Source organism: Hyla sarda, chromosome 2, assembly GCF_029499605.1.
Source record: "Hyla sarda isolate aHylSar1 chromosome 2, aHylSar1.hap1, whole genome shotgun sequence".
Taxonomy (NCBI): domain Eukaryota; kingdom Metazoa; phylum Chordata; class Amphibia; order Anura; family Hylidae; genus Hyla; species Hyla sarda.
The window spans coordinates 428,165,629-428,192,100 of record NC_079190.1 but is presented as its reverse complement, the minus strand read 5'-3'; the positions used below and the strand labels follow the sequence as shown (position 1 = coordinate 428,192,100).

Sequence of the window (26,472 nt, the reverse complement as noted above, 5' to 3'; positions counted from 1 at the left end):
AATAGGCAATTTTCTGTTTAGATGTTTTCAACTTGTTTTAAAGGTAACCTGTCATCACTTTCATGCTGCCTTGTGGTTCACAAGTCATGGGGGCAATCCAAAGTGACTTCGGTCTACCCTGCTTGCCTTGATAAATCTTATACTGATAACTAGAGCGGTTTCTATACCCAAACAATAAAGGCAGGGTGAAGCCACCAGGGACGGCCATGATGACTTGTAGTAAGGAAAGGTACTATACAGCAAGGTAGGTCACAATATCACTTGCCTGGGCCATCTCCTTGGCTTGCATCATCCAGTCCTTGACGGAAGGAGGTCGATTTCTGAAGGCCACTGGTTTTTGGTTGGTGCTTGAATATTGATGAGGAAAGTTCTTCCAGAGAGCAGCCCAGGAGATATGCAGCTTTCTGTGCCCACTCATGCCGGGCAAACTGCTTCCTGCCAGCTTTACAAGAACACAGAGATGTAAATGAACAGCACATCTTAACCAAAGGCTAAAATATAACAGGATGGTAAGAATGGAGAGAAGACGTAGATTTGAGACCTCACAAACATCTACATACCGGTTCTGGCTCTTTAAAGACTATCTTGCTATAGATGATATAAAAAAAAATTCTATCTCGTAACATTTACTCTGCTACTGAACATGTACTGGGGTGCTGGCATTCAATGAATAGGTGGGACTTTCTGAAATACTTCAGATATTCAAATTGCAATAAATTTTTACACCTAAAATGAGGAAAATTGCCTTTCACCTCATTGAGTTTTTTTCTTCTTCTTTAACTTCCTCTGGATCAACACTATAGGGTACTAAGCAGCACTTTAGGGTTCTAAGCTGAACTGAATGGACGTAGCGTATGTACTCGAGTACAAGCGTAGTTTTTCAGTATGATTTTTCGTGCTGAAAACGCCCCCCTCGGCTTATACTCGAGTGAACTCTCCGCCTTTCAATCCCTTCTCAGTGGTATTCAACCTGCAGACCTCCAGATGTTGCAAAACTACAACTCCCAGCATGCCCGGACAGGCGATGGCTGTCCAGGCATGCTGGGAGTTGTAGTTTTGCAACATCTGGAGGTCTGCAGGTTGAAGACCACCGATGAAGGGATTGACAGGCGGTGATGGTGAAGGGGGGGGGGGGATGATGACGGGGGTCTGGATGATGACATGGGGGGATGATGTATTTCCCACCCTAGGCTTATAGTCGAGTCAATAACTTCCTGGGTTCTTGGGGTGACATTAGGGGCCTCAGCTTATACTCGAGTATATACGGTATGTCTTTTTTCAGCTTTACAAACTATGTAACGAATGACAGCTATACTTTGTTTCATGAGGGATTTCTCTAACCTAATCATTTTAAAGAAACTAAATAAAATTCACTTGGTTCTTAGAAACCTAATACTGTACTGTTACTCAAGGGATTCTGTAATTTGGCATTAATCTACTGCAAGGTGAAGTTGGAACAACATTGATTCCAACCCCTTATCTATCAAGAGAATGTGGATCAGCAGCCATTCATTTCGAGATCTTAAAGGGGTATTCCAGGAAAAACACTTTTATATATATCTCAACTGGCTCCAGAAAGTTAAACAGATTTGTAAATTACTGCTATTAAAAAATCTTAAAGGGGTACTCCACCCGTAGACATCTTATCCCACTGGGGACCCCCGCATTCTACCATACGGCACCCACCTGTAACGGCTTCCGGAACCGCTGGAGGCCCTCAGGCTAATACCATCCCGACCACGGGGACGTAAGATCAGGTGGGTGCCGCATGGTAGAATACGGGGGTCCCGAGCGGTGGGACCCCCGCGATCAGACATCTTATCCCCTATCCTTTGGATAGGAGATAAGATGTCTAGGGGCGGAGTACCCCTTTAATCCTTCCAATAATAATCAGCAGCTGAAGTTGAGTTGTTCTTTTCTGTCTGGCAACAGTGCTCTCTGCTGACATCTCTGCTTGTCTCGGGAACTGCACAGGGTAGAAGAGATTTGCTATGGGGACTTGCTTCTACTCTGGACAGTTCCCGAGACAGGTGTCATCAGAGTGCACTTAGACAGAAAACAACAACTCAACTTCAGCAGCTCATAAGTCCCGAAAGGATTAAGATTTTTTAATAGAAGTAATTTACTAATTTACAAATCTGTTTAACTTTCTGGAGCCAGTTCATATATTTAAAAAAAAGGTTTTTTTTTCCTGGATAACCCCAGGGAACCTGTCATCACCATCAGACCCTACTGATTATTCCAGGGTTTCCCAACCAGGGTGTCTCCAGCTGCTGCAAAACTACAACTCCCAGCATGCCCGGGCAGCCAACGGCTGCCCGGGCATGCTGGGAGTTGTAGTTTTGCAACAGCTGGAGGCACCCTGGTTGGGAAACACTGGATTATGCAGTTCAGCAGAATAGGAGTAAAAACTAAACATCCTATTGGTTTCAAAACCATTCTATGTTCTTTCATAATCTTTCTCTAAAGTTTTCCCCACTGTATGTAACTCAGGAGAAGGGTCCACTGGGCATTCTTCTGCAGAGAAGAGTCTGCTGTATTCAGGAGCTGCCAAGTATATTATTATATTGCTTGATTGACAGCCCACCCCATCCTCTATGTATAGACGTCATCCTGTGTTGAGAAGAATCCAGCCCTTTCTCTCTGGCCTCGCTTATCTCCTGTACAGTGAGTCCTCTGAACAGAAGAGGGCTGGATACCAGATACTGCTATTAATCATAGGATTTTTTACTAGATTAGAAGAATCTTTCAACAGATGCAAATGTCACTTAAAACCCAAAGTCGGTGATATTGAGTAGAGTACCGACCTGGTACTGCACCCAATTCTTATACAAGGTAGGAAAGACTAGATAATGACTGTGCAGGTATACTTAGAGGAGTGACTACTGACAGTGGTGACAGGTTCCCCATGTTGGCAAACACTTTAATTTTCATGAGCTAGAATAGATAGTTGGATTCCCTAGTGGCCACCTTGTTGTATCTGAGCAGTAGGAATAGTTGCAATTGGGCCCTTAAGCCAAGGGTGCCTACAGGTGCCCCTTCCCTCAATTGACTAATGCTAACACCGAATGATCAGGAAGAGGGTTTTTAATTGTTTTAGATGCTCGTGGAGAAGAGCCATGCATCCATACAGTTACAGCTGCACAGAATTCTCCATCCCCTCCCTGCACTTATATCTGTAATCAATGCAGGTAGGAAACAGGTACAGCTACCACCAGGAAGCCTGGAGATGTAGGTAACCCTTCCATGGCCCTACACTACAGCCAAAGCCGATCCACTTGCACCAGGGTCCATATGCATTAGGCCACCTCCCATTCCTCAATGATGAAAACATGGAATGCAAAAGTTAATCGTGGAGAATGCCCCTTAATGGTTTGTTAATGAAATCCATTATAAATTATATATACAGTGGATTAGAACACAAGATTTTGTTAGCTACAGCAATGGCTTTAATAAAATGGAAAATAACTGTATGGAAATATCAGAACTGGTGCCAGCTCTATAGTGACAATACTCTTGGCAGAGATAGCCTAATAAACACAAAAAGATGAAACAATATCAAGTCACCCAGACAAGGAACAGGCAAGAGAGATGAGAAACTCTAGTGTCAATACGACAATGACTCAATTAAACAGCTGTCACACTGTGACCGGTGCTGAGCGAGCGAGCAGGAGGATAAACAGATAACACAAGAAACAAATACACTTGGAGGTATATGAAAGAAAATGATGAAACGCGTCTTTACCTTCATCTGCTTCTGTATTGCAACGGAGCAGCATGCAACATGCAAATAAAAACACGCAGTTAGATAACAAACACACAAAACTGTTATGTAGTAGACTGTACCGAATACAAAGGGTTTACAAAAAAGGGATAGAGAAAAGGTTGCTAGGAAAGTTTATACAAACCACGACGCCGCTACTACAACGTACTGACCATGGGTGCTGCCAAATAAGGGGATTAGATTATAGGATCTGTGCAGGATGATTGGAGATGGCAGATTTATAATCTTCCTAAAACTGGACGTACATTAGGGATTTTAGACGGCTTTTTTCTGGATGCCTTGTAGGGGGGTGTCTGGTTTGTGAAATTTGTCGTCTTAGACGACAATACAAAAGTAAAAAAAAAAATAGATCACAGCAGAGATGAGTCATTCATTGCCTTCAATTTGTTTTTGGTAGTTTTTTCACTTTTTCACTAGTCTAAGCAGGTCAACGCTGCCACAATAATAAGCGCCAATCTCTGAGACATTCATGCAGCCTCTTCAATTCATCATTGTCGGCCGAACATGACCTGTTTACACAGGGTGATATGAGACCGATAACGATAATATAAATGGCCGCACGAAACATCCAATCAGCCAACAAGTGAGCATTGTCTCGCTCGCCGGCTGATCGCTGGCCCCTAAAGGAGTATTTCGGCTTTATACATCCTTTGGATAGGGGATAAGATGTATGATCACAGGGGTCCCGCCGCTGCGACTCCCGCGATCTCGGTGCAGCCCCCCAGCCGTCAAGTAGACATGAATGGAGGGTGTGTGGCCGTGACGTCATATCACAAAGGCATCACCCAGCACAGAATGCCGGGGGGAGCACCTAGATTGCATGGGTCCCAGTGGCGGGATAAGAGGTATAAAGCCGGAATAGGGGTTATACAGTATTAATAAACTTATTCTCTATCCGCAGGATAAGTGTGAGATCGCAGGGTGTCCGACCAGCTTTGTGCATGAATGCAGTGTTACGACCACAACACGAAGCTGTGGTTGACATACATCCTCCATGCATTTCTATGGGAGAGCCGGAGATACCAGAACGCTGTATTGCCAGCTCTCCAACAGAGATGCATGGAGCGGGCACAGGTCGGCCACAGCTTTGTGTTCAACACATTTCATTTATTAATAGAGTTGGGACCCTCCGCAATCTCCTGCCCAGCGCCCTATCAGTCAGATCCCCTCCCCCCGCCCTATAGATAGAGGATAAGTTTTTAGATACCAGCCTACTCCTTTAAGTCTGGGCTTTGACTGATGGGATGCCTACAGTGCTCAGCAGTGGTAAAAAAAACAAAACAAAAAACAACATGGCAGATCAAGTTTTTGACAGCTATAAGCTATCAGTGAGTCGATATCTGTTCACATCACAAAAAAGTGACAATGGCAATCCAAAAATAGTCTACATCTGCTTTTTTAGCCATCCAAAATCTGTAGTATACGACAAGCTTAGCTCATTCAACCACTATGCGCCACTGTGATTCTTTTTAGAACAATAACATTTTGTTAGTATCTTTCGTGTACAGTATTACATTTTGTTTACCTTTTTTTTACCAGCTTTTTAAATGGGTCATCCAATTTTTTGAAACATAGCTACTATTTTCCAAAAACAGTACCACATTTGTCGTCAGGTTGTGTAGAGTATTACAACTTGGCTCAAATCACCTAAATGAAACTAAACTGCAATGCCACAAACAAGCTGAGAAAAAAGTGGTTGTTTCTGGATAAAAGCATCCCGAATAACCCCTTGAAAACCGCAAAACTGTAGAAAAAAAACAATGTCACATGCAGTTCAAGACTAGAGCCACAGAGACTTTGTGGGCCACAGTACTATGTTAGGTCAGAGATTTGTAGAGATAGAATAACTGGGAATCTGATAATGCAAACGAAGGATCAGTAAGGTCCCATGCACCTCTACCACTGCTCTATTAGAACATGTAAAATGGAGCTGTAATATGACATTGAGGACCAGAGAAGGCATCACATAAGGTTCTTATGGAAGCAGTATTAGATGTTCTGAACATGCACTCTCCTACCTGCATGTACTGTTTCTAATCAATGTCCCCTGCCAGTACTCGGCTTTAGATTCATTACACCTCAGGTTCTCTTCTCCGTGTGAAGGACAAGAACTAGATCGGCCCTGACAGGAGGAGTTACAGGTGAACTAATTATGCATCTTTCTTGACACACAATTTTATCTAGATGGCTCTCATGTCCTCATACTGACAGACTTAGTTAGTGCTATGTTTATAGTAAAAATGTAGAGAAAGCGCGGAGACTTTCACAAATGAACATCTCTTGACTTAGGCATAAGACGTCTTCGGCAAACATCCCGGAGTTGAGAGTTTTCCCGTCATTAATATTTAAGCTATTATCATCTTGATAGTTTTCGCTAATGAAAAGTAAATAAAACACTTCTAAATAATCCTATTAATCTTTCCTGCAGCGACATAAGTGGAGTCATACTGTAACAAAATGCAGCAATATCCATTCCCACATGCTCCCGAGATTAGGGGATTTAGTCGAAACTTTAATCACAATTCTTAAAGGGGTATTCCAGGCAAAAACTTTTTTTTATATATCAACTGGCTGCGGAAAGTTAAACAGATTTGTAATTTACTTCTATTAAAAAATCTTAATTCTTCCAATAGTTATTAGCTTCTGAAGTTTTCTGTCAAACTGCTCAATGATGATGTCACGTCCCGGGAGCTGTGCATGATGGGAGAATATCCCCATAGGAACTGCACAGCTCCCGGGACGTGAGTCATCAGAAAGCAGTTAGATAGAAAACAGCAACTCATCTTCAGAAGCTAATAACTATTGGAAGGATTAAGATTTTTTTAATAGAAGTAATTTACAAATCTGTTTAACTTTCTGGAGCCAGTTGATATGTATAAAAAAGTTTTGGCCTGGAATACCCCTTTAACCTCAGCATTTTCTAACTTTGGCATTTACACTTCTGTTGCCTATAACTATTATATACGGATAGTGGTTGAATGTGTTGTGGCTTACTAGAGCAACAGTTATCGGAATTCACCCTACAAAGCAGCATCTATGTTCTGTAAAAAACTTAAATACTGTCAAAGAGCAGCTCCAGTCAATAGTGATATGAACATTACTATTATAGTGATCAAAGACAAATCTGTATACTGTAATAAAGGGGTAGAAATTGTCACGTGTTCACTTTAAACTGCTTTAGTGTGCTGCTTTTTATTGCTTAGTTGTGTATAATTAATACAGCACAATATATACCTGTAACTTTAGAGAGATAGTGGTTTTACACTGGAGACTTACTATAACATACAGAACATGGAGAAACTACTGTCTTGGCTCAGGATCAGAAAGAACTTAAATATCTTATGGTTAAAGTGTCCCAGTCATGCGGTTCCATGAAGTTGTGTCACCATGATGTATTTGGCGGCAACTGCCTCTGTGTACAATAAATATATTTTTTCTGTGAGACAACCCCTTTAAAGTGATGTGTTAAAAGTTTTGATCAGTTGGGTTTTCAGTGCTAAGACCCCCACCAATCTGGAGAACAAGAAGGAAGAGGCGCGCGCTTAAGTCCCTCATTCAGTTTCATGAATTTCTATTGCAACTAAAAGATTGCAGAAAACCAGGGAGAGAAGCACACAGCTGCACGCTTCTCCCCACTTGTTGTAATGATCAGTCAGGGTCTCAGTCTCTGTGACCAAATGTCAGAGACACTTTAAAGGGGTTGTTGAATGAATAAATACCATATTCATTGTATACAGATACAGTTGTTGCCAAACACATCAGAGCGACACAACATCATGGTATGGCCGTGTTCCCAAGTCCTAGTCACCTCTTGGGTGCAATACAGACAAGTGTATGTGTGCAGCAATAAATGCACTGTACTGTGCGCATCACTATTCACTGCAATCACGGGGCACTCTCACATCCAGCCCAGTAAATGTGTGCATCGCCACTCACTACAGTAGGTGTCTGTGCACCTGTAGGTATTTTCGGTGGGAGTGTCGCTGATCCACAGCAGCCAATAGAGAAATAGCTGTGTGCCTTGTTTGCCAGAAAAGGACCATGTGGTAGCATGGGGGTATACCAGAGAAGCCTCCTTCTGCAGGAAGTAAGGCTTATACTGTCCGCTGCCAGAGGTGGAAGGAGACTCTTTCTGTCCTGAACCCAGACCCCCAATAGGGACATATCGATTTAAAATTTATAAAAAATGGTATTTAAGCTAGAAACCTCGTAAATTAATTTGAAATGGCTATTAACAGCATATCAGGGTTTTAGGACAATGATGCATGGGATTACACCCATAACACTAACAGCATGGATAATCTTCATATCTGACTGGAGCTGCTCTTTCATAAAGAAGTAACACCTGGCAGTGTCATGCATTATTTGGAACACCTAAAGACAAACTTAAGATTTTCGTTTAGCTTAAAATTTATATATATATATATATATATATATATATATATATATATATACACACACACACACACACACACACACACACACTGTGTATGTGTATATATATATTTTAATGCAATTATTCAGCATAACAAGGTGTGGAAAAAGTGCACTAGTAAACCATAAACTTCTTATATTCTTTTACCCAAAAGAATGTTTCAAGACAAGTTTCATCACTACATCATGCAGTCACGTGGTAGCTTGAAGAAGCCATGCGTTCAAGTTATTATAGACAGTCCATTATCTGGACACAGTTAAGCAGATGACGGCTGGCCAGCTATTTCTGAACTGTAGATGCTATAGTGGTGCCATAGATAGCACACAGTGCAGTAATAGCTGGAATCCCACAAACATCTCAAAGGTGCAAAAACCCGCTGTGAATAGAAGCAACAATAGTAAGTGTGCAGGTGCAATCAGGCATAAGGCTCTAGACCAGTGGTCTGCAAATTATAGACCTCCAGATGTTGCAAAACTACAACTCCCAGCATGCCCGGACAGCCAACGGCTGTCCGGGCATGCTGGGGGTTGTAGTTTTGCAATATATAGAGGTCCAATGTTTGGAGACGGCTGTTCTAGATATTCATGGCTTATTTAGGCCAATAGACACTGTTTTCCCACGTTGATACGTGCACAAGAGGAAAAAAAAGAAGTATAATGGACAGAATTCATACAATAACATTGCCTATATATTGTAGCAATAGCCAGACCTGTGTATGGATTTCTACTCTTGTATTGTGTTTGTTTTTTTCATAACATTTGACATTTTAGAGGCAAACACTTTATCGCAATTACGTTTGCCAAGTAATGGAACTATTGTTTCTGCTCAGGCAATGCTGGTTCCAGCCTGCCATCTAGTGGTTCCAGACAAAAAATGCAACCGCTTAAAAAAACAATAATAAAAGCCTTATAAAACTTGGCTTATGTACTTTTGATAAAAAAAATAAAATAAAAACGTACTCACACGGGAGCACAAGTTATAGGGGTACTCCAGTGGAAACCTTTTTTTTTTAAATGAACAAGTGCCAGAAAGTTAAACAGATTTGTAAATTCCTTCTATTAAAAAACCTTCATCCTTCCAGTACTTATTAGCTGCTGAATACTACAGAGGAAATACTTTTTGAAATGCTTTTTGAATTTCTTTTTTTGTCTTGTCCACAGTGCTCTCTGCTGACACCTTTGTCCTTGTCAGGAACTGTCCAGAGTAGCATATGTTTGCTATGAGGATTTTCTCCCTGCTCTGGACAGTTCCTGATACGGGCATCAGTTGTCAACAGAGAGCACTGTGGACAAGACAAAAAAGAAATTCAAAAAGCAAAGAATTTCCTCTGTAGTATACAGCTGCTAAAAAGTACTAGAAGGATAACATTTTTATTTATAATTTTGTAATTTAGTTGTTTAACTTTCTCGCACCAGTTAATTTAAAAAAAATATATATGTTTTCCACCGGAGTACCCCTTTAAGTGGTGACAGACAACAAATGACCTAGAACTTAGGCGGAACTCAACCATTTGTCGAGGTGCACACTTTTTATACGATGCTGTAGTTTCAACTTCAGTCTGAATTAGGGAGAAAAAAAATAATAATAAATGTGTGCAGATTTTAAGACTAAAGTGATCATAATGTTTTTACATAAGTCAGGCCAGGTGATATGTGATGTAGTTGGCGAGCCGTTTCTATGAGACTAGAGGTGACTTTATGCCCAGGCCTCAGTGCCTAGTCCAAACCGGTCATGCTCCATGCTGTACAGAGAGAAAGAATGTGATCCGCAGCGGGAAGATGAGGAAAAAATGCACGCAATAGATCAAAAAGAAAAACAAACTCAACAAGAGTCAAACCAAGTTACCGAGAGCATCTACGTCTGAAACTGCAGGGGAAGGTAAGGTTATACACGGGTTATTCACTGCAGACACAAGCCACATTATACCATCTGCCACCCAGTTATTAAGGCATTCAGATAAGTGCCAATAAAAGGAAATGCTTAACATAAAGTGTGCCGAGAGGGGACTGAGCCACCACATGACACTGTAATAACCTCAGTGCGTCTTAACATATGTTCCATAAATGTCTAGACCTTAAATGACACAATAGAGGAAAGACTGTTTTTTTAGGGACAAGGCTATTATCTTATATTGCCATGGTTACCAAATAAACTTTTAGTGCCACCCTCAGGGCCCATGGCCGTATTATGGATCCATGGTGCTTTGATCCACAAAGCTGGGTTCACATCATAGATGTGCAGTACGTGTCCAGTATACGTGTGCATGCTGGCAGAAAAGTATGGCAACGTATACCGTGAGGTACATGCAGTAGGCCCATTCTCTTTAGGCTTCTTTCACACTGCCGTTGCACCCGTCAAGAACAGCCATCAAACGCTTCCCCCCCTCCCGAGTTTGACAGCCATCATTTTGACGGCGCAATGGGAAACAGTGGGTCCCGATGGACCCCATTATAGTCATTGGGCACCACTATTTTTCATGGGGAGTAGAGAGAGAAAAAGAAGGCACAAGCAGCATTTTTTCTCCTGCTATTCCCCGGGCTCCCCGACAGCCGTCACACTGCCGTGCCCTAACGGCAGTGTGAAAGAAGCCATAAAGTATCAAATGTCGTATACCAATGATTACGATTGGTCTGTATTTAAAAATACAGGAGTTCCAAAAAAGAAAAAAAAGATACATTTGGAAAATTGACAAAACAAATTTAAAGCAGTGCGGTATGGTCTGTCGTACTTTGGTGTACCAGCAAGGTATGCCAGTGTATACTGTGGTGTACCCAAGGGCCCATTAACTTTAAAGTGTACCTGTAATTCTAGACGGAAAATTATTCTAGTGCAAGACCGTGCACTGTAATAATTTTTCTAAATTATTTTTATTTTTAGTACAGCTTGTAAATAGCTGTATGGAGTGTCCGTGGTCTGGGCTCACAGTCACTCTTGACTGTGTTAACAGACAGAGCCTCCTGCTCTGCCTCCATAGCTTCCATAGGCAGTACAAAAGTTAGCGTTGTTGAACCACATGACACTCTATAGCACTGGGTCTCATGCTGGCTAAGACGATCCTGCGTACCCTTTATCAGGGGAGGGGTGTATGATAATTAATCACAGAAGAAGCCAAATGGCCCTAGGGTCACAACCACCATATTAAAGAGACCCCCTTGATATAACATTACTTTTAATAATTCCATTAATATCTAGGAATAGCAAAACACAATAACATACCTGAGATTGGTTAACCACTCAAACACACGCCATTCACCTATTTTTCTCAGGTGAAGAGATAAAGTAAGTATTAAATGGGTATATAAAGCCTCATTGACTAAACAGTGTGGGCAGGTCTAGAGGTATCATTTCTAGATGTTGGTATTATATACCCATTTAATACTTATATCTCTACAACTGAGAAACAAAGGAGAATAGTGTTTGAGTGGTTTTAAAGTTTTTATTTGTTTATTTTTTATTTTTTTTCATTTTACTGTCAGATTTTACGGGATTTATTCACTGGAATTATTCAAAACTAAATAGGAGCGTTTGTGGCCCTAGATCCAACTGGGTTCTTTTGTGATCACACTGTCTCCTAATGCATCGCTATGAATGGCCAGGAGCCACCGCTAACCTCTACAGCTATTTACAGCCTGAATTAAAATTGAAAGTAATTTAGAAAAATGATTACAGTGCACAATAATAACTTTTTATCTAGAATTACAGGTACACTGTAATGGACTAGTTTATACCTTTCTGTTGGTATGCAGATGTATCCCACAGACATACTGCATTCTAGTAATGTGACCCAGTCTCATATGGCACTCAAAAAAGTCTTTAGTCTCTACCTCTATCTTCTATATGCCTTCAGATTCATACAGAGAGTTTCTTTCTACAGATTCATACAGAAACCAAGAGGTAAAATCACTGTACTATAGAGGTAATCTTCTGTTAAGGTATTGCTTCTTGTAGAAATATGGTAGTATTAGAAGGACCACACATGGAACACTACAGCTCTATAATATGAAACCTCTGTAAGCTTTTCCGTCTACATGGGGCCTTAAGGAATTCCGCCTGAAATGAAAGCCCAACACACTTCTACGGGATTCTGCATTCCCGTTGACAGTTCGGTAATTCTGCTTGCGGGATTTCCGAAGTGTCATCGGGAGTGCGGAATCCCGTACAAGTGTAATGAGCTTTTATTTCAGGCAGAATTCCGCCCGTGTGAATAGACCCTTATTCTGTAGTGCAGCATGGTCGATCAGTAAGAATATAAGAGAAATGCAGAAACCTTAAAGAAGTACTCCAATTGATTTTTTTTTTTAAATCAACTCTTGCCAGAAAGTTTAACAGATTTGTAAATTACTTCTATTAAAAAATCTTAATACTTCCAGTACTTATCAGCTGCTGTATGATTCACAGGAAGTTCTTTTCTTTTTAATTTCCTTTCTGTCTGACCACAGTTCTCTCTACTGACACCTCTGTCCATGTCAGTAACTGTCCAGAGCAGGAGAGGTTTGCTATGGGGATTTGCTCCTGCTCTGGACAGTTCCTGACATGGACAGAGTTGTCAGCAGAAAGCACTGTGGTCAGACAGAAAGGAAATTAAAAAAAGAAAAGAACTTCCTCTGTAGTATACAGCAGCTGATAAGTACTGGAAGGATTAAGATTTTTAAATAGATGTAATTTACAAATCTTTTTAACACCAGCTGATTTAAAAAAAAATAAAAAATAAAATTCCAGTGGCGTACCCCTTTACTATACATAACTTTATATTAGTGGTTAGATAATTTCCACCCTGTACTCCTTGAGCTTTCCATCTCAACATCACTCCCCTTTATTTATAACCACATTGATGGGTGAAGTCCGACGCTACGTATTCATTTTCAGATATTACAAAATTGTACAGTCTTCAACTCTTTAGCAGCTTTCAGTCAATTATGAAGTCTCCTCCAGTTATTAAGGTGTCTTGTTCTCTTCACTGTCATCATAATAATAGATCGCTGGCTTGTATCGTATTTCATGCAAAACCCTTGTCATGTAAAACAGCCATACATTGTGGGACTTTCTCCAGTCTGCCTTACTTTATACAGTTATCTGTGTGCAGTATTATAGTAATGGTTCTAATAGTGAATCATCAGACACCAGGAGGAATATATCTTCGTATCATCCATCAAACTAGTATTTGGTTATTGGTTAGGAGCTAAATTTCTACACCCATTATTATAGGCAACGTATGTTAGTCCAGAAGGACAGAGACCATTTTACAGATCATTAGCGTTCATAGGGTTAGGGTGCATGCACACCACGTTTTTGTTATACAGTTCCCGTATACGGTTTCAAGTTAAAAACCGTATGGAACTGTATAGAAAACTGTATGCATTGACTTAACATTGTAAACTGTATGTCAAACGCATCATCTGGTTTTGTCCAGTTTTTTACCCGTACCCAAAACCGTAGTCTACCACGTTTCTTGGTCCGGGTGAAAAACTGTATTAAACCGTATACGTTATTTTATTTTATTTTTTTAACATGGGAGTCAATGGGAACCGTACAGAACTGTATGTGCGTACCGTTCCATCAGGTTTTCACCATACGGTTTTTGACTTTGCACAGTTTTTTTTCTTGGAATTTCAATCAAACAAATGAAACTTTATTCAAAATGGAGTGGAAAAATTAAAAACTTATACTTTTTTTTCTTAAAAAACGGATGCAACCGGACATAATTTTTCAAACCGTATATGGGTTAAAATTTGTACACACTTTTTGATACAGTTTAGTCAGGTTTTGAGGAATCCGTTTTTCATCAAAAACCTGATACAGGAACTGTATTGAAAAAACGTGGTATGAATGCACCCTTATACTGCTGGAGCAGATGTCAGGTCAGTTTTCTGCTGTCGTACAGGACAAATATTGATACCTTTGGTGGCTCCAGCTGATCCCAGGTGGTAAATTGCTCCAAGTATTAACCAAAAGGCCTTTTGCTCCTCTGCGGAGATGCCCAGGATTTTCATGGCCGCCTGCAGTTTGCTGAACAGCTGTGTTGACTTCTGCTTGTCTTCACCCTGTGCAAAACATTGAATATAAATCCTGGTGACTTTACAAAGCAAAGACAGCGGGTACTCGCATAAGGAAGGTTCAGAATTGTTGTTTTTTCATCATCTTATATTTAATGCCAGTATGGCACACTTTATTCCGTATTTAGATAGTAGGATTTTATCTCAGTATGCAATCTGTTGTATAACTAAGGCCGCTTTCACACTATAAATTCATCCGTTTTAAAGACCCGGTATAATGTTCCTTTATGAAAACCCTTCAAATCGACTGATAAACAGCAGTTACAAAATCCCATTATAGTCTAAGGGATTTTTACATTATCCGTTTTAACCCGTTCTAGCCAGTTATTAATAAAAGAAATTATTTTGTGACGGGAGAACGAACGGAAGAAATAGTGCATGCAGTCGCCTCTGAGCACCCCACACTACCTTGTCTCCGATGCCGGATTAGCAGCCCGAGATAGGAGCTGAAGGTCCAGAATGTACACGGTTTCTCGTGTACTACATTGCATTTACTACGTCTTTCATTGTCCTAGCACCACCGTTTTCGGAATATTTCTGACTGGTTCCCCGCATACCTACATTGTCCATCTCGTGGAGCTGTATAGTAAGGTACCGGTGCCACTAGTTTTTTCTGTGTCTGTTGTATTTAAAACGGATAATGTTAAAATCCCATAGACTATAATGGGATTTTGTAACGGCTGTTTAACGGCAGTTTTTGATGGTTTTATTAACGGGTCATTATAACGGATCTTTAAAACGGACATTTCTATAGTGTGAAAGGGGCCTAAGATCACAAGGCACATTAGATGCATTCTCAATAAGGGTCTATTCACGCGGCGGAATTTCCGCCTCAAATTAAAGCCCACAGACTTCTATGGGATTCCGCACTCCCATTCACACTTCTGAAATTCCGCAAGCGGAATTTCAGAAGTGTGAATGGGAGTGCGGAATCCCATAGAAGTCTATGAGCTTTAATTTGAGGCGGAATTACGCAAGCGGAAATTACGCCGTGTGAATAGACCCTAAGGGGGAATCAGGAGACCACTGGTGACTGTTTATTTTCCTTGAGGACCAAACAAGGTGTCTCACTGAGTTGTAATACCGACACCTTGCTATAGACGGGTTTAAATCTGACAATATGTGCATGAAGTGTGTATGTTCTACCCAGGTTTACATGGCTTTCCTCCATGTACTCTGATTTCTTACCACACTCCAAAAATATTCGAGGGGGTTAGCTAACTGGGATGACCCTTTAGGCTGTTGGAAGGACATGCACCTACATGGTGGCTATAGACTTTCTTAATTCCTAACTCTCCACGAAACAAGAATTTCCAAGTTGTCTTTTGAGGTGAGAAAAGTCTGTAACAACTGTGTGTTTCTACTGTTCTACCCCAAAATCAGGACACCACCCCACCCCTCACCTATATAGAAAAGATGGTTGGCCAGTCCCGCTGAAATCAATGGATGGCGGTAAATAAAAACTTCAGCTTTGGTATCTTATCGAGCTGTGATTGGTCGTTATGGGCCAAGCTCTTGTACATATTGTAATCTGTTCTTCAAGCTTAAAGGGGTACTCCAGTTTAGGAAAATCTATCCCCTATCGAAAGAATAGAGAATAAGTGTGTGATCGCAGGGAAGGGAGGACTCACTGCTGCGACCCGAGTACTCCTGTATCTCCCATATAGAGTTACATGGAGGTAGAGTGTCGACCCACACTCTGTGCACGAGGAGAGTTGGTACCCCCCACTATCCCCCTACGATCAGATGCTTATCCCCTATGCTTAGAAAAGGGATAGATTTTATTAAACTGGAGTACCCCTTTAACAGAATCAGAACTATAGAATGAGTAGAGAAGGGATTTTTTTTATAGTGTTTACTATGGGATTGTAATTCATGCAATTCACTAATAAACTATAAAAAAATAAATAAATAAAAAAAAACTTTGGCCGCAGATAACACCCTTCAGACCTCAATATTATACAGAGTAGTTGGCTCTTACACAGGACTGCTGGACACAAGCAACTACTTGAGAAGACATGCTAGCTTACTAATTCAGGGAATAAGTTTTGCGGTAGATGATGTTTTTTTACAATGCTCAGACTGTGACTGGCCGCACCGGGCACAGAGCCATACAGCCTCTTTCTATGGTACTCAAACACTAATCCTATAAGAGAAAAGCAAGAGCATCCAACCCTAGCCATGTAACTACTTATGGCTCGTTTACACGGCCGTTGTGCTCCGGTAAATGAAGGACAGGAGTTGATCTGAGAAAAAAAATAGTCCTATTATTCTTCTCCTCACAACTCCTGACACCAGATGGATCCTATTCAAGTCAATAGTATCCATTAGGACCGGGTAGGGTCAGTTGTGTTCAGAACAGTTAAGGGTCCACATGTGCTAGTTTTTAACTTATTTTTTTTTGGGGGGGGGGGGGGGTCGGACTATTGCAGAAGGTGGCAGTGGCCAGATCTGTTTGGCGGCTGCCACTGGTTGCTGGTCCAGGTCTGGTCGACCAAAGCAGGGCTGACTATGAAAAACATTTACCTGCAACTACATGTTCCGGGCATTGGGTGATTCAAATTCCACCCCCACATATTGGAAACAGACTGACTGGAGGCAAGCTGCCAGCAAAAAATGAGAAACAGGACTATCCTGCCGTCCTGTTCAACAGTAGAAGCAAAATACAGGACCCTTACAGACCAGTGTTTCCCAACCAGGGGGCCTCCAGCTGTGACAAAACTACAACTGCCAGCATGCCCGGACAGCCTTTGGCTGTCCGGGCATGCTGGCAGTTGTAGTTTTGCCACAGCTGGAGGCGCCTGGTTGGGAAACGCTGCTCTAGACTGCAGGATATTAAAAGGAGTCTCAAATCTCTTGCACTGCACCTATTACAAAGATTTTAGTCTACATATAAGTCTAAAGTTTGTGTACTGTCATGTGCTTAAGGCTTTGTGCGAGTATTTGCATCAGTATCTGCATCTTCTTACTCATTTTGTCCTGTACCATGGCATAGAAGATCATAGCTCTCCATAGCTATTGCTGTTAAAGGGGTACTCCAGTGGAAAACTTTTATTTTTATTTTTTTATCAACCGATTTCTGAAAGTTTTAACAGATTTGTAAATTACTTTGATTACAAAATCTTAATCCTTCCAGTACTTATTAGCTGCTGAATACTACAGAGGAAATTCTTTTCTTTTTGGAACACAGAGCTATCTGCTGACATCACGAACACAGTGCTCTCTGCTGACACCTCTGTCCATTTTAAGAACTGTCAAGAGTAGGAAAAAATCCCCATAGCAGACATACGCTGCTCTGGTCAGTTCCTAAAATGGACAGAGATGTCATCAGAGAGCACTGTGGTCATGATGTCAGCAGAGAGCTCTGTGTTCCAAAAAGAAACGAATTTCCTATGTAGTATTCAGCAGCTAATAAGTACTGGAAGGATTAAGATTTTTTTAATAAAAGTAATTTACAAATCTGTTTAACAAATCTGTTTAACTTTCTGGCACCAATTGATTTAAGAAAAAAAAAAAAAAAGTTTTCCATCAGAGTACCCCTTTAAGTGCCATGGTGACAAACCCCTTTAGAAAAATTTTAATACATGTAAAGTCACCTTCTCCTTATGCATATTTATTTTGGAAATAAGCGGCTGAGTCAGCCGTGCACAATGAGGTTGCTGAACAAGGTGAGCATCAGGGCTGCAAGCATTTATGGTGAATCACAGATACAAGATTATAGTATGAATAACATTCATGATGCACCAAGCTGCCGCTCTAAACACGTCGGTCTACAGCCAATTACGTCTTTGCACGCTTTAATAAACCCAATATGCAAAGTCCGCTCAGCTGTGACAGGATACAACAGAAGGTGACTGTCACGCCGGTTTTAACCCTTGGTCCCAACCAGTAGAAGTGTATGAGAATGCACCCGTGTTACTCTACATCACAAGTTACCGATGCTGAGAGTAGAATAATAACCTTATAAGAGGAGACCAGCACTGCTTACCTTGGGTGAAATGCCAAACACATTGTTCTCTGCCAAGTGGTTGAGATGAAGCTCTGTCCTGGAAAGTTAAAGAAAAATATTTACGTACATTATAATAAACATCAGCAATTCTAGAGTGGGCAATAAAGTTTGCGAGGTGCCGATATTGTACTGTTCAGCAGTGATTTTTACAGGGAGCTAATCACAGAGGGTCCCACCCCAATGGTCAGTTCTGATCACAGAGGGTCCCACCCCAATGGTCAGCTCTGATCACAGACAGTCCCACCCCAATGGTCAGCTCTGATCACAGAGGGTCCCACCCCAATGGTCAGCTCTGATCACAGAGGGTCCCACCCCAATGGTCAGCTCTGATCACAGAGGGTCCCACCCCAATGGTCAGCTCTGATCACAGAGGGTCCCACCCCAATGGTCAGCTCTGATCATAGGGGGTCCCACCCCAATGGTCAGCTTTCAACACAGAGGGTCCCACCCCAATGGTCAGCTCTGATCATAGGGGGTCCCACCCCAATGGTCAGCTTTCAACACAGAGGGTCCCACCCCAATGGTCAGCTCTGATCATAGGGGGTCCCACCCCAATGGACAGCTTTCAACACAGAGGATCCCACCCCAATGGCCAGCTCTGTTCACAGTGGCTTCCACCTCCCGAAGCCAGATGATCAGTTGTGATCATTCAGTAATGTGGCTCTGCAAGAGAAAAGTAGTTCTGTGTAGCACATACGCAAGTCAATGGGCACCTGTGAAATATTCAAATAGGCTGGGTCTATATAGCATTCCTTTGCATCAGTTTTCCTTTCTGACTAATAAAGTGGGTGCATTTAGAAGACAATGCTTTCTATATACTCTACATACCCGACACATATTCAATGTTGGCATACTTGTGAAAACCACATGTAACATGCGTTTTCAATGTGAAATATGTCATTTTATGTCAATTTCCTATAATGTAGTCCGCATGCAGATTATCCCCAATGAATAGAGCTAGTTCAGAACCATGGCAAGAAAGTAAAATATGCAGCAGAAATAAAAAAAGCATGCCTTCATTTTTAGCACAGGGTATGTTCATTTGCTCCAATTTTCATTTAGGTAAATATGCTGTGTGAACATAAGGTGGTTTAACAATAGCACAAGGCTTCTGTTTCCAAATCAACCACATTCTGGAGCTGGAGTATATGTTTAGGAAACAGATCAAATATAGCCTAGAAGACTATATTAGAATATATTCGGTCTATTCACGCCTATGGGTCTGTCGGGCTGCATGTTGCCACCCGTTTTCAGGATGTTGATATGAAGCCTAATGGAGGGCACACAATGTAATGTGAACACAGCCTAAATTACCCATTCTAACAGAAATGCACCAAAAGGATATGGACAGACCCCAGTCTATAGAGGTTCCAGACGTTTTTAATCACAATAGCACAGACATTGAAATTCTGTAAAAAATACTGGAAGGTTTCATAGAAGATCCAACAGAGCCCCTGAGAGGATGTGCAGGTCGGACCATCCAAAGAGCAAGAATAGGCTGGAGAAAATTTACAGCTCGCTCTAGAAAAATGAAACCTCATTTGCAGCAACAAGAACACTTTCAGTAACAAGAATTACATTTCTGAAAAGTAAAAATATTTTATAGCTAAGCACCTAATAAAATAAGCATTAAGTAACAGAAATGGTAATAAATTGTGCTACAATAAAGCTATATAAAATGCCAGCTGGAGGGATCATTTGTGATGGTTTAACTGCAGTTGGCTCATTACATAAAGCTGAATGTCTAAGAAATAGATTTTAAAAAAAGTGCCGGTAACCTACATCAGACCCATCAGAACCAATGGGATACACAGCAGCCCAAAAATTCTAATAGACACACGATACACCGGGTTATAGTGCGGTGTGAACAGGTGCTGGTCACACGAGCGCTTGTGCCTACTGACCAGCACTTGTGAATATTCAAATCCAGCCGTCAGGCTCGCCTCAAAGTGCAAGTCAGTGCTGGAAAGTGGGGGCCCTTCGGGGATCGGGGCTCCAGACTGCAGGTAGGTATAGCAGTCTGAGACCCTGCATCGATCTCCTGTTCACCCGCACTATAACCCGGTGTATCGAGATATAGTGCTGGTAAACTGGTGACTGTTTTCCATTAAATGAGGAAGGGAAGCACCCCCCCCCCCCCTCCCATTGAGGCAGATAGCCAAGTTTAGGGGGTCTATCCTGGTGAAAGATTCCTTTTAAAACGAACATTCACCCTTAAACATTATTATGTGATTTTTTTGCTTTTTAGTAGCTGAATAAGTTCAGTTTCTGTTGAGCTTCGTTTTCATATAGGGAGCTTTAAATCAGAACAGAATTGAGGACCTAAGAACGACATGATGATAAAAAAAAACTAAATAATCAGTTCTAGTTTGGCTGTACATAAAGATTGTTTGGGGTGGTTAAAGAGGTTGTTCTACCTGGTTACTTTTGGCTTTTCCCGCTCCTTGTGTCTATTTACCCGTGGCCGGAGGTGGCTGGGAAAGCCGAAAGCAGCAGAAGTTGGGAAGCTATGCAATTTGAAATTTACACAAACAGTGCTGCCCTGTGAGACACACCGTTTAGGTAACACCCAGAGTTACGTTAACAGACTATCCCCTGAGCCTACACCGTTTGCGTAACTCCCATTAAAGTCAATGGGTGTAACTTCCCAGTTGGGACTACCTATTTAATGGATTATGGGGCCCATGGCAGTATTAATCATGAAAAAATTGTACAATGTTGGGATAGCAGGAAAAGTTCAATAGCAAAATTTAGCTTGTTGAGTTACCGGAGGGTGTTGTCTGCACCAGCCAAGAGGTAGTAGAAGACATTAAATGTGGCTTCATTTTCTGGCCGTCTCGCCACTCTGAGTTTCTCCAAAAGCATGGTCTGAAAAATACACACAAACAAAATAAGTAACTGTCACTTTAATCAAATTAAATAAATGTAATTTAGCGCCAATGTTGGGCCTGACCATCTAAATTAGACATTTGCCCATATATGACTGGAGTATGCAAGGAAAGCAGATGAAACCCACACAGATGCAATGTTCACATTTTAAGTCTCAAAAAACAACCGTTTTACAAGCACAAAGGGGGAGATTTATCAAAACCTGTGCAGAGGAAGAGTGGCGCAGTTGCCCATAGCAACCAGATTGCTTCTTTAATTTTGAAAGAAGCTATCCGATTGGTTGCTATGGGCAACTGCACCACTCTTCACAGGTGTTGATAAATCTCTTCCAAAAAGCCTGAACATTTCAGCGATTTTTTCTTAGCCTTCTCCATAGGCCATTTTTGGCCTTTTTTTCAACAATTTTTTTTTTTTGCACTTATTTTCAGAGGATGTTTGGGCTACTGCGAAAGCTTAAACTGCTGTTTGCAAAGGAGACTTTTTGGGCACATTTACATCCCAACAAATGCCCTCCTACCCCAATTACATGCCAAAGTTCACCTCAAATGTATTTTGGCACGTCATTGGCCAAAAAGAAGTCAAAAGAGCCGTTTTCCACTGAATACAATTGTTTATAATGGAAAAACTGAGCCGAATTTGGCCCATTTTATGTCCCTAAGGGTACGTTCACACGGTAGGAAAATGTGCAAAATGTCCGTCCGGAAAACAAGGACAGACATTCCGCACATTTGAAAGTCCCGTCGGGCAATAGGACCACTCGAAATTAAGCAGTCTTATAGACGGCAATGCATTTCCAAGTGAAATCCGCAGAAAGAATAGACATGTCTATTTATTCTGCAAACGCCGGAATCAGGATTTCTTTCCACCATGTGCACAGTGCTGCAGAATCCCATTGAAATCAATGGGACTCAGTGGAATGTCAGTGCGGAATATTCTGGCAGAATTCCACATGGACATTTCGCCATGTGAACTTACTCTTAAGGATGCCCTAAATACTGTATGAACATAGCTAAACATGTTGAGAACATACAAACTTCATGGAGATGCCATCTTTGGGGGGGATTAAAATGCTGTACCCCAGCACTGCAAGGAAACTGTACTAACCACTGGCCTCATAAGTAGCACCCACAAATTAGGCGCACCCCCCCCCCCCCCCATATCAAATGACCACAAGCAATATATCAGAAATTTCGGTGAAAACTACAGCTTGTCATGATAAACCAGTGTCTCCCAACCAGAGAGCCTTCAGCTGTTGCAAAACTACAACTCCCAGCATGCCCGGACAGCCGATGGCTGTCCGGGCATGCTGGGAGTTGTAGTTTTTCAACAGCTGGAAGCATTTTGGTTAGGAAACACTCATAGATGATAAAGTGAGCCCCAGGGTATATTTAATACTATTCGAACCTATTTGCTCCCTTAGTAGAGCCGAATAAGGAGACTTTTTCCTTCACAAGTGCTAATCTACGGACATTGTTTTGTGGCTTCAATTTGTGACATTTTCTTTCTAATTAGAAATTAATGTGCCCTGCAAATGTATGAAAAGCTTCTTAGGATCCAGTGATAATCCTTTCTCTGCTGAAGGCTAAACAGCACATCACACAGGTTTCCAAATACAGGCATATTTTGGGAACGGACGCAAATGGGAGAAATGGAAAAAAAATGTTAAAAAAATAACATTTTATAAATTAATTAATTAATTAATTAATTAATTAATTAATTAACTAAAAAATAAATAAACAGCTGTGGATCTTCAATATTGCAGATTTATCACAGATTTGGACTTGGAAGATTAGGACTTTGAAGATGGGGCAGATCCAAAACCCCTCCAAAGCATATTTGAAACTTAAAGGGGTACTCTGCCCCTAGACATCTTAAACCCTATCAGAGCGCCGACTGTGCTAGGCTGTGGGCGGCCGTGGTCGTCACGCCCCCTCCATTGATGTCTATGGGGGATATATGGGAGGGGCTGTGGTCGCTCGTAATCTGCCATGTAGCGGAGTTCGATTTGTGCATGCGGATTGCTGGGCCAGTTCCCGGACCCTTTGAAATCAGCCATCTTGTCCCCACTACTAGGTTGAATTTCTACAGGGATTTTGTGTAATATTTAAATGTGATTTTTTTAAAGGGTACAAGGCTTTTTCTTAATGTTTCATAGGTCATAGCGGCACGTCAGAAGACTTGAGCATTGTGAACATTTGTTTCTGCTTGCCACTGCTCAACTCTGCTCAGAAAGTGACAACTATATGGATTCCCAGAAAGTCTATAGATTTTATATGGTGAATGAGCAGAACCAAGCTGTGAGAAGCAGAATAAAAGGGGTGCAGGGCTGAGCAGGGCAATGCAGTCGATTCATTGAAGTGATTGGTGGGGGTCTCCGCACTTCTACTGCCACCAAGCAAAATATCACAAGTTTTGTTTGTTTTTCTTAAAGGATTGGTAACCTTTAAATGTCATCCACTTCAACTCTTCTGCAAATGCTACGGATTTTATGCATAGAAATTCCATTCAGTAAAGAGAGCACTGGTATGGCTGTCCCCTTCCAAGAAAGGTTCCTAATAGTAACCTAAAGCTCAGTGACATCATATTGAAATACCCCTCGCTCACCTGTATAGTAGCTGAAGCCACCTGTCCAGTCTGGTCAAAGTCCAATGAAATGATCTGTGAGAACCGTGTGGCATTTCCATTGAGACTTGAGCCGCTATTACCAAAAGCTTCCAGGATGGTATATACAGCTTGCCATTTTTCAGCTACAAAAAAAATAAAAAATAAATTAAGACAATAAAGTTAATATTCATTTATTAAATGATGAGAGTAGATTAAATTAGGCTTTAAAAGACACAATACATACAACCTTAAAAAGGGGTATTCCCATCTAATGCATTCATGTAACATTCATAGTACAGGCCCTAAATACACTAACAGTAACAGTATGGACAGTGTAATGGTCAGATATTAAGGGTCAGCAGACTCACTCTCCCAATAGGTGAGTCACATAGGTGGAAGCCACATCAGATATTCACAACATTCCCATTATTGTTAGAATTGGTTGTCCAACAATAGATATTTATCATCTATTCACAGGATAGGTGATAAATACCTGATCCCTGGGCACTGATCACTAGAATAGGTTCCTGAGTCCACCTTTCCCCCCTACCGCACAACCACACTAAGATGATATGGGAATGGCGCATCAGGCGAGCCTATGCCATGCTGTTCCATTCACTGGCTACGACACTGAAGGGAACAGCTGATCCACAGACTAAATGAAACCCCACCACCAATCCATTCCACAGTTCTCCATTACACAGTCATGTCCTAAGGACAAAAAATAGAGGGCCAGGGACCCCAGTCTAAAACTCAGTAGGAGATCCCATGATCAAACATTTATTGGAATGATACGTGAATATCCCCATTTAAATCCGCTTTCAACATTTCCAAACAATTCAGCACACAACCTAAATATTTAAATGGGCACTATCATTAAAACAAATTTTTGCTATTGCATTCCTTATGGTAAATAAAAAATCTTTCTAATGTACTTTGCTTAAAAAAAATGAAGTTTTCTATGTTTTATTTGTGTGGCCTGGCAGAAGTCCAAAATCAGGAAATGCAGTCTGGAGTGCTGAAGGGTGTATGCGCAGCCATAGCCAATCATAGCTCATGTCACACTGAACTGCTCTGGGCTGTGTGTAGCAGAGTGAGGGAGGAAGTTCTCCCCTGTATGGCTTCAGATGATGTCACGCCTGCTGGGGAATGCCCCTTCCAGTCTGTAAATCTGACTGAGACTGAGCAGAAAATATAGAGTAATATCAAGGTAGAAAATAAAAAAAAATAGTAAAAATAAAGGCAGGGGGTGATTTATCATGATATAAAATTTAACAAGATCATGAGAGGTATTCTTTCATAATCTCATATATTAGATTATTCATTGAAACCTCTTTAGGCTTTCTATCACGTCATGTGTACAGTAGTAAACATGCTGTTTACAGATAACCCTGCTATACAAATATTTCCTTTCTTACATATACCGCTCTATACCTGAAAAAATCTTTCCGATGCTACCAGACACTGTAGCCAGGTATTGGATAACATGCTGACAGCTTGTAGTTTTGCCAGAACCACTGTTCCCCAGTAAGACGATGGACTGATCCTGGCGAGTCATGAGCATATTCCAGTATGCAGCTTGCGCCACTCCATATATATGAGGTGATGTGTCTTCTCTGCGACATCCTTTGAACATGTGCATCACCTGCAGCAAGAAAATAAGACGTACTTATAAGACAAGACAGTCTGATCAAGACTCAGCATTTAGGTCAACAACCCTCATCAGTAAGTGTGACCTTTGCAGCCTCACAAGGACAGTGTCCATGACCTGCAAACAGGGCTCTAGTCCCTAGGAGCACGTGGGAAGTGAGTTCCTGCACTTTCCACAGCAGTAACACCGTTCCCATTAGCAGGAGTCCTGCAGCCATTGAGTGGAAATCTTGGTTCCCAAACTTTATTTTTCCCCAGGACTTGAACCCTGCCTGGAAAAAAAAGAGTCAGACACAATTGATTCTTACATAAATTTCCATTCTATGCTGAAGAGTCTGCAATGGTTTTGGACGACCTGATGCGGATGGCAGTGCAGATACCTACTGAAAACATTGGGAAACAATCTGAACGCTTAATTGATGCAGATTTTGGAGTGGAATACACACAAATTCAACATGCAGATATATATGTGTATGTGAATTTATATATATATATATATATATATATATATATATATATATATATATATATATATATATACACACACACATAGTGCCATGGGGGTTCTGTATGAGTCACAGGGGATGTAATGTGTTTGTAGGATGTCATGAAAGCTAGATTTAGCCCTGCTCATCATAAGGGCTCAACAGTGTTTATTCAATCCCATCGTATTTGTGCCAACACTGAAAGCAGGTAAACAGATGCCATCCCTTTAAATCCTATGACAAGTGTTTATTAGCTCTTTATTATGTTACCGTTGTGCTCTGGTAAAGGAAGCTCCGTCGGTAGGATGGGAGTTGAGCGGAGAAAAAAAATACTGCATGTCCGGTTTTGTCTCCCCTTAACTCCTTTAAATTATCGGACACCTGACAACCCCATTCAAGTCAATGGGAACCATCGGGACCCAGCGCTGTCAGTTGGGCTCTGACCTGTTTGGAGTCCATTCAGCACAAAAAAAAACGGACCCTGAACTGGTCAGAGTGCAATGGCAGTGTGAACTTAGCCTAACAAATGTATAATTTTAACAAAAGCATAAAGAGAAGTGTAA

The 26,472-nt window shown here is 41.2% G+C and overlaps 1 protein-coding gene across 5 annotated transcripts in view; it reads right to left on the bottom strand.

The window, feature by feature from the left end:
- MYO18A (myosin XVIIIA) overlaps window positions 1-26,472 on the bottom strand; it is a 350,022-nt gene that overhangs the window by 195,373 nt on the left and 128,177 nt on the right. For 4 of the 5 annotated variants that reach the window (XM_056559047.1, XM_056559046.1, XM_056559048.1 and 1 more), the window contains 7 exons: window positions 25,209-25,419; window positions 23,775-23,917; window positions 21,049-21,149; window positions 18,261-18,318; window positions 14,116-14,260; window positions 3,746-3,757; window positions 266-442 (listed from right to left, as the gene is read on the bottom strand). In XM_056559047.1, coding sequence (XP_056415022.1) covers window positions 266-442; window positions 3,746-3,757; window positions 14,116-14,260; window positions 18,261-18,318; window positions 21,049-21,149; window positions 23,775-23,917; window positions 25,209-25,419 — 847 coding nt within the window. The remainder of the gene's footprint in view (window positions 1-265; window positions 443-3,745; window positions 3,758-14,115; window positions 14,261-18,260; window positions 18,319-21,048; window positions 21,150-23,774; window positions 23,918-25,208; window positions 25,420-26,472) is intronic. The other variant, XM_056559045.1, reaches the window with a different exon arrangement.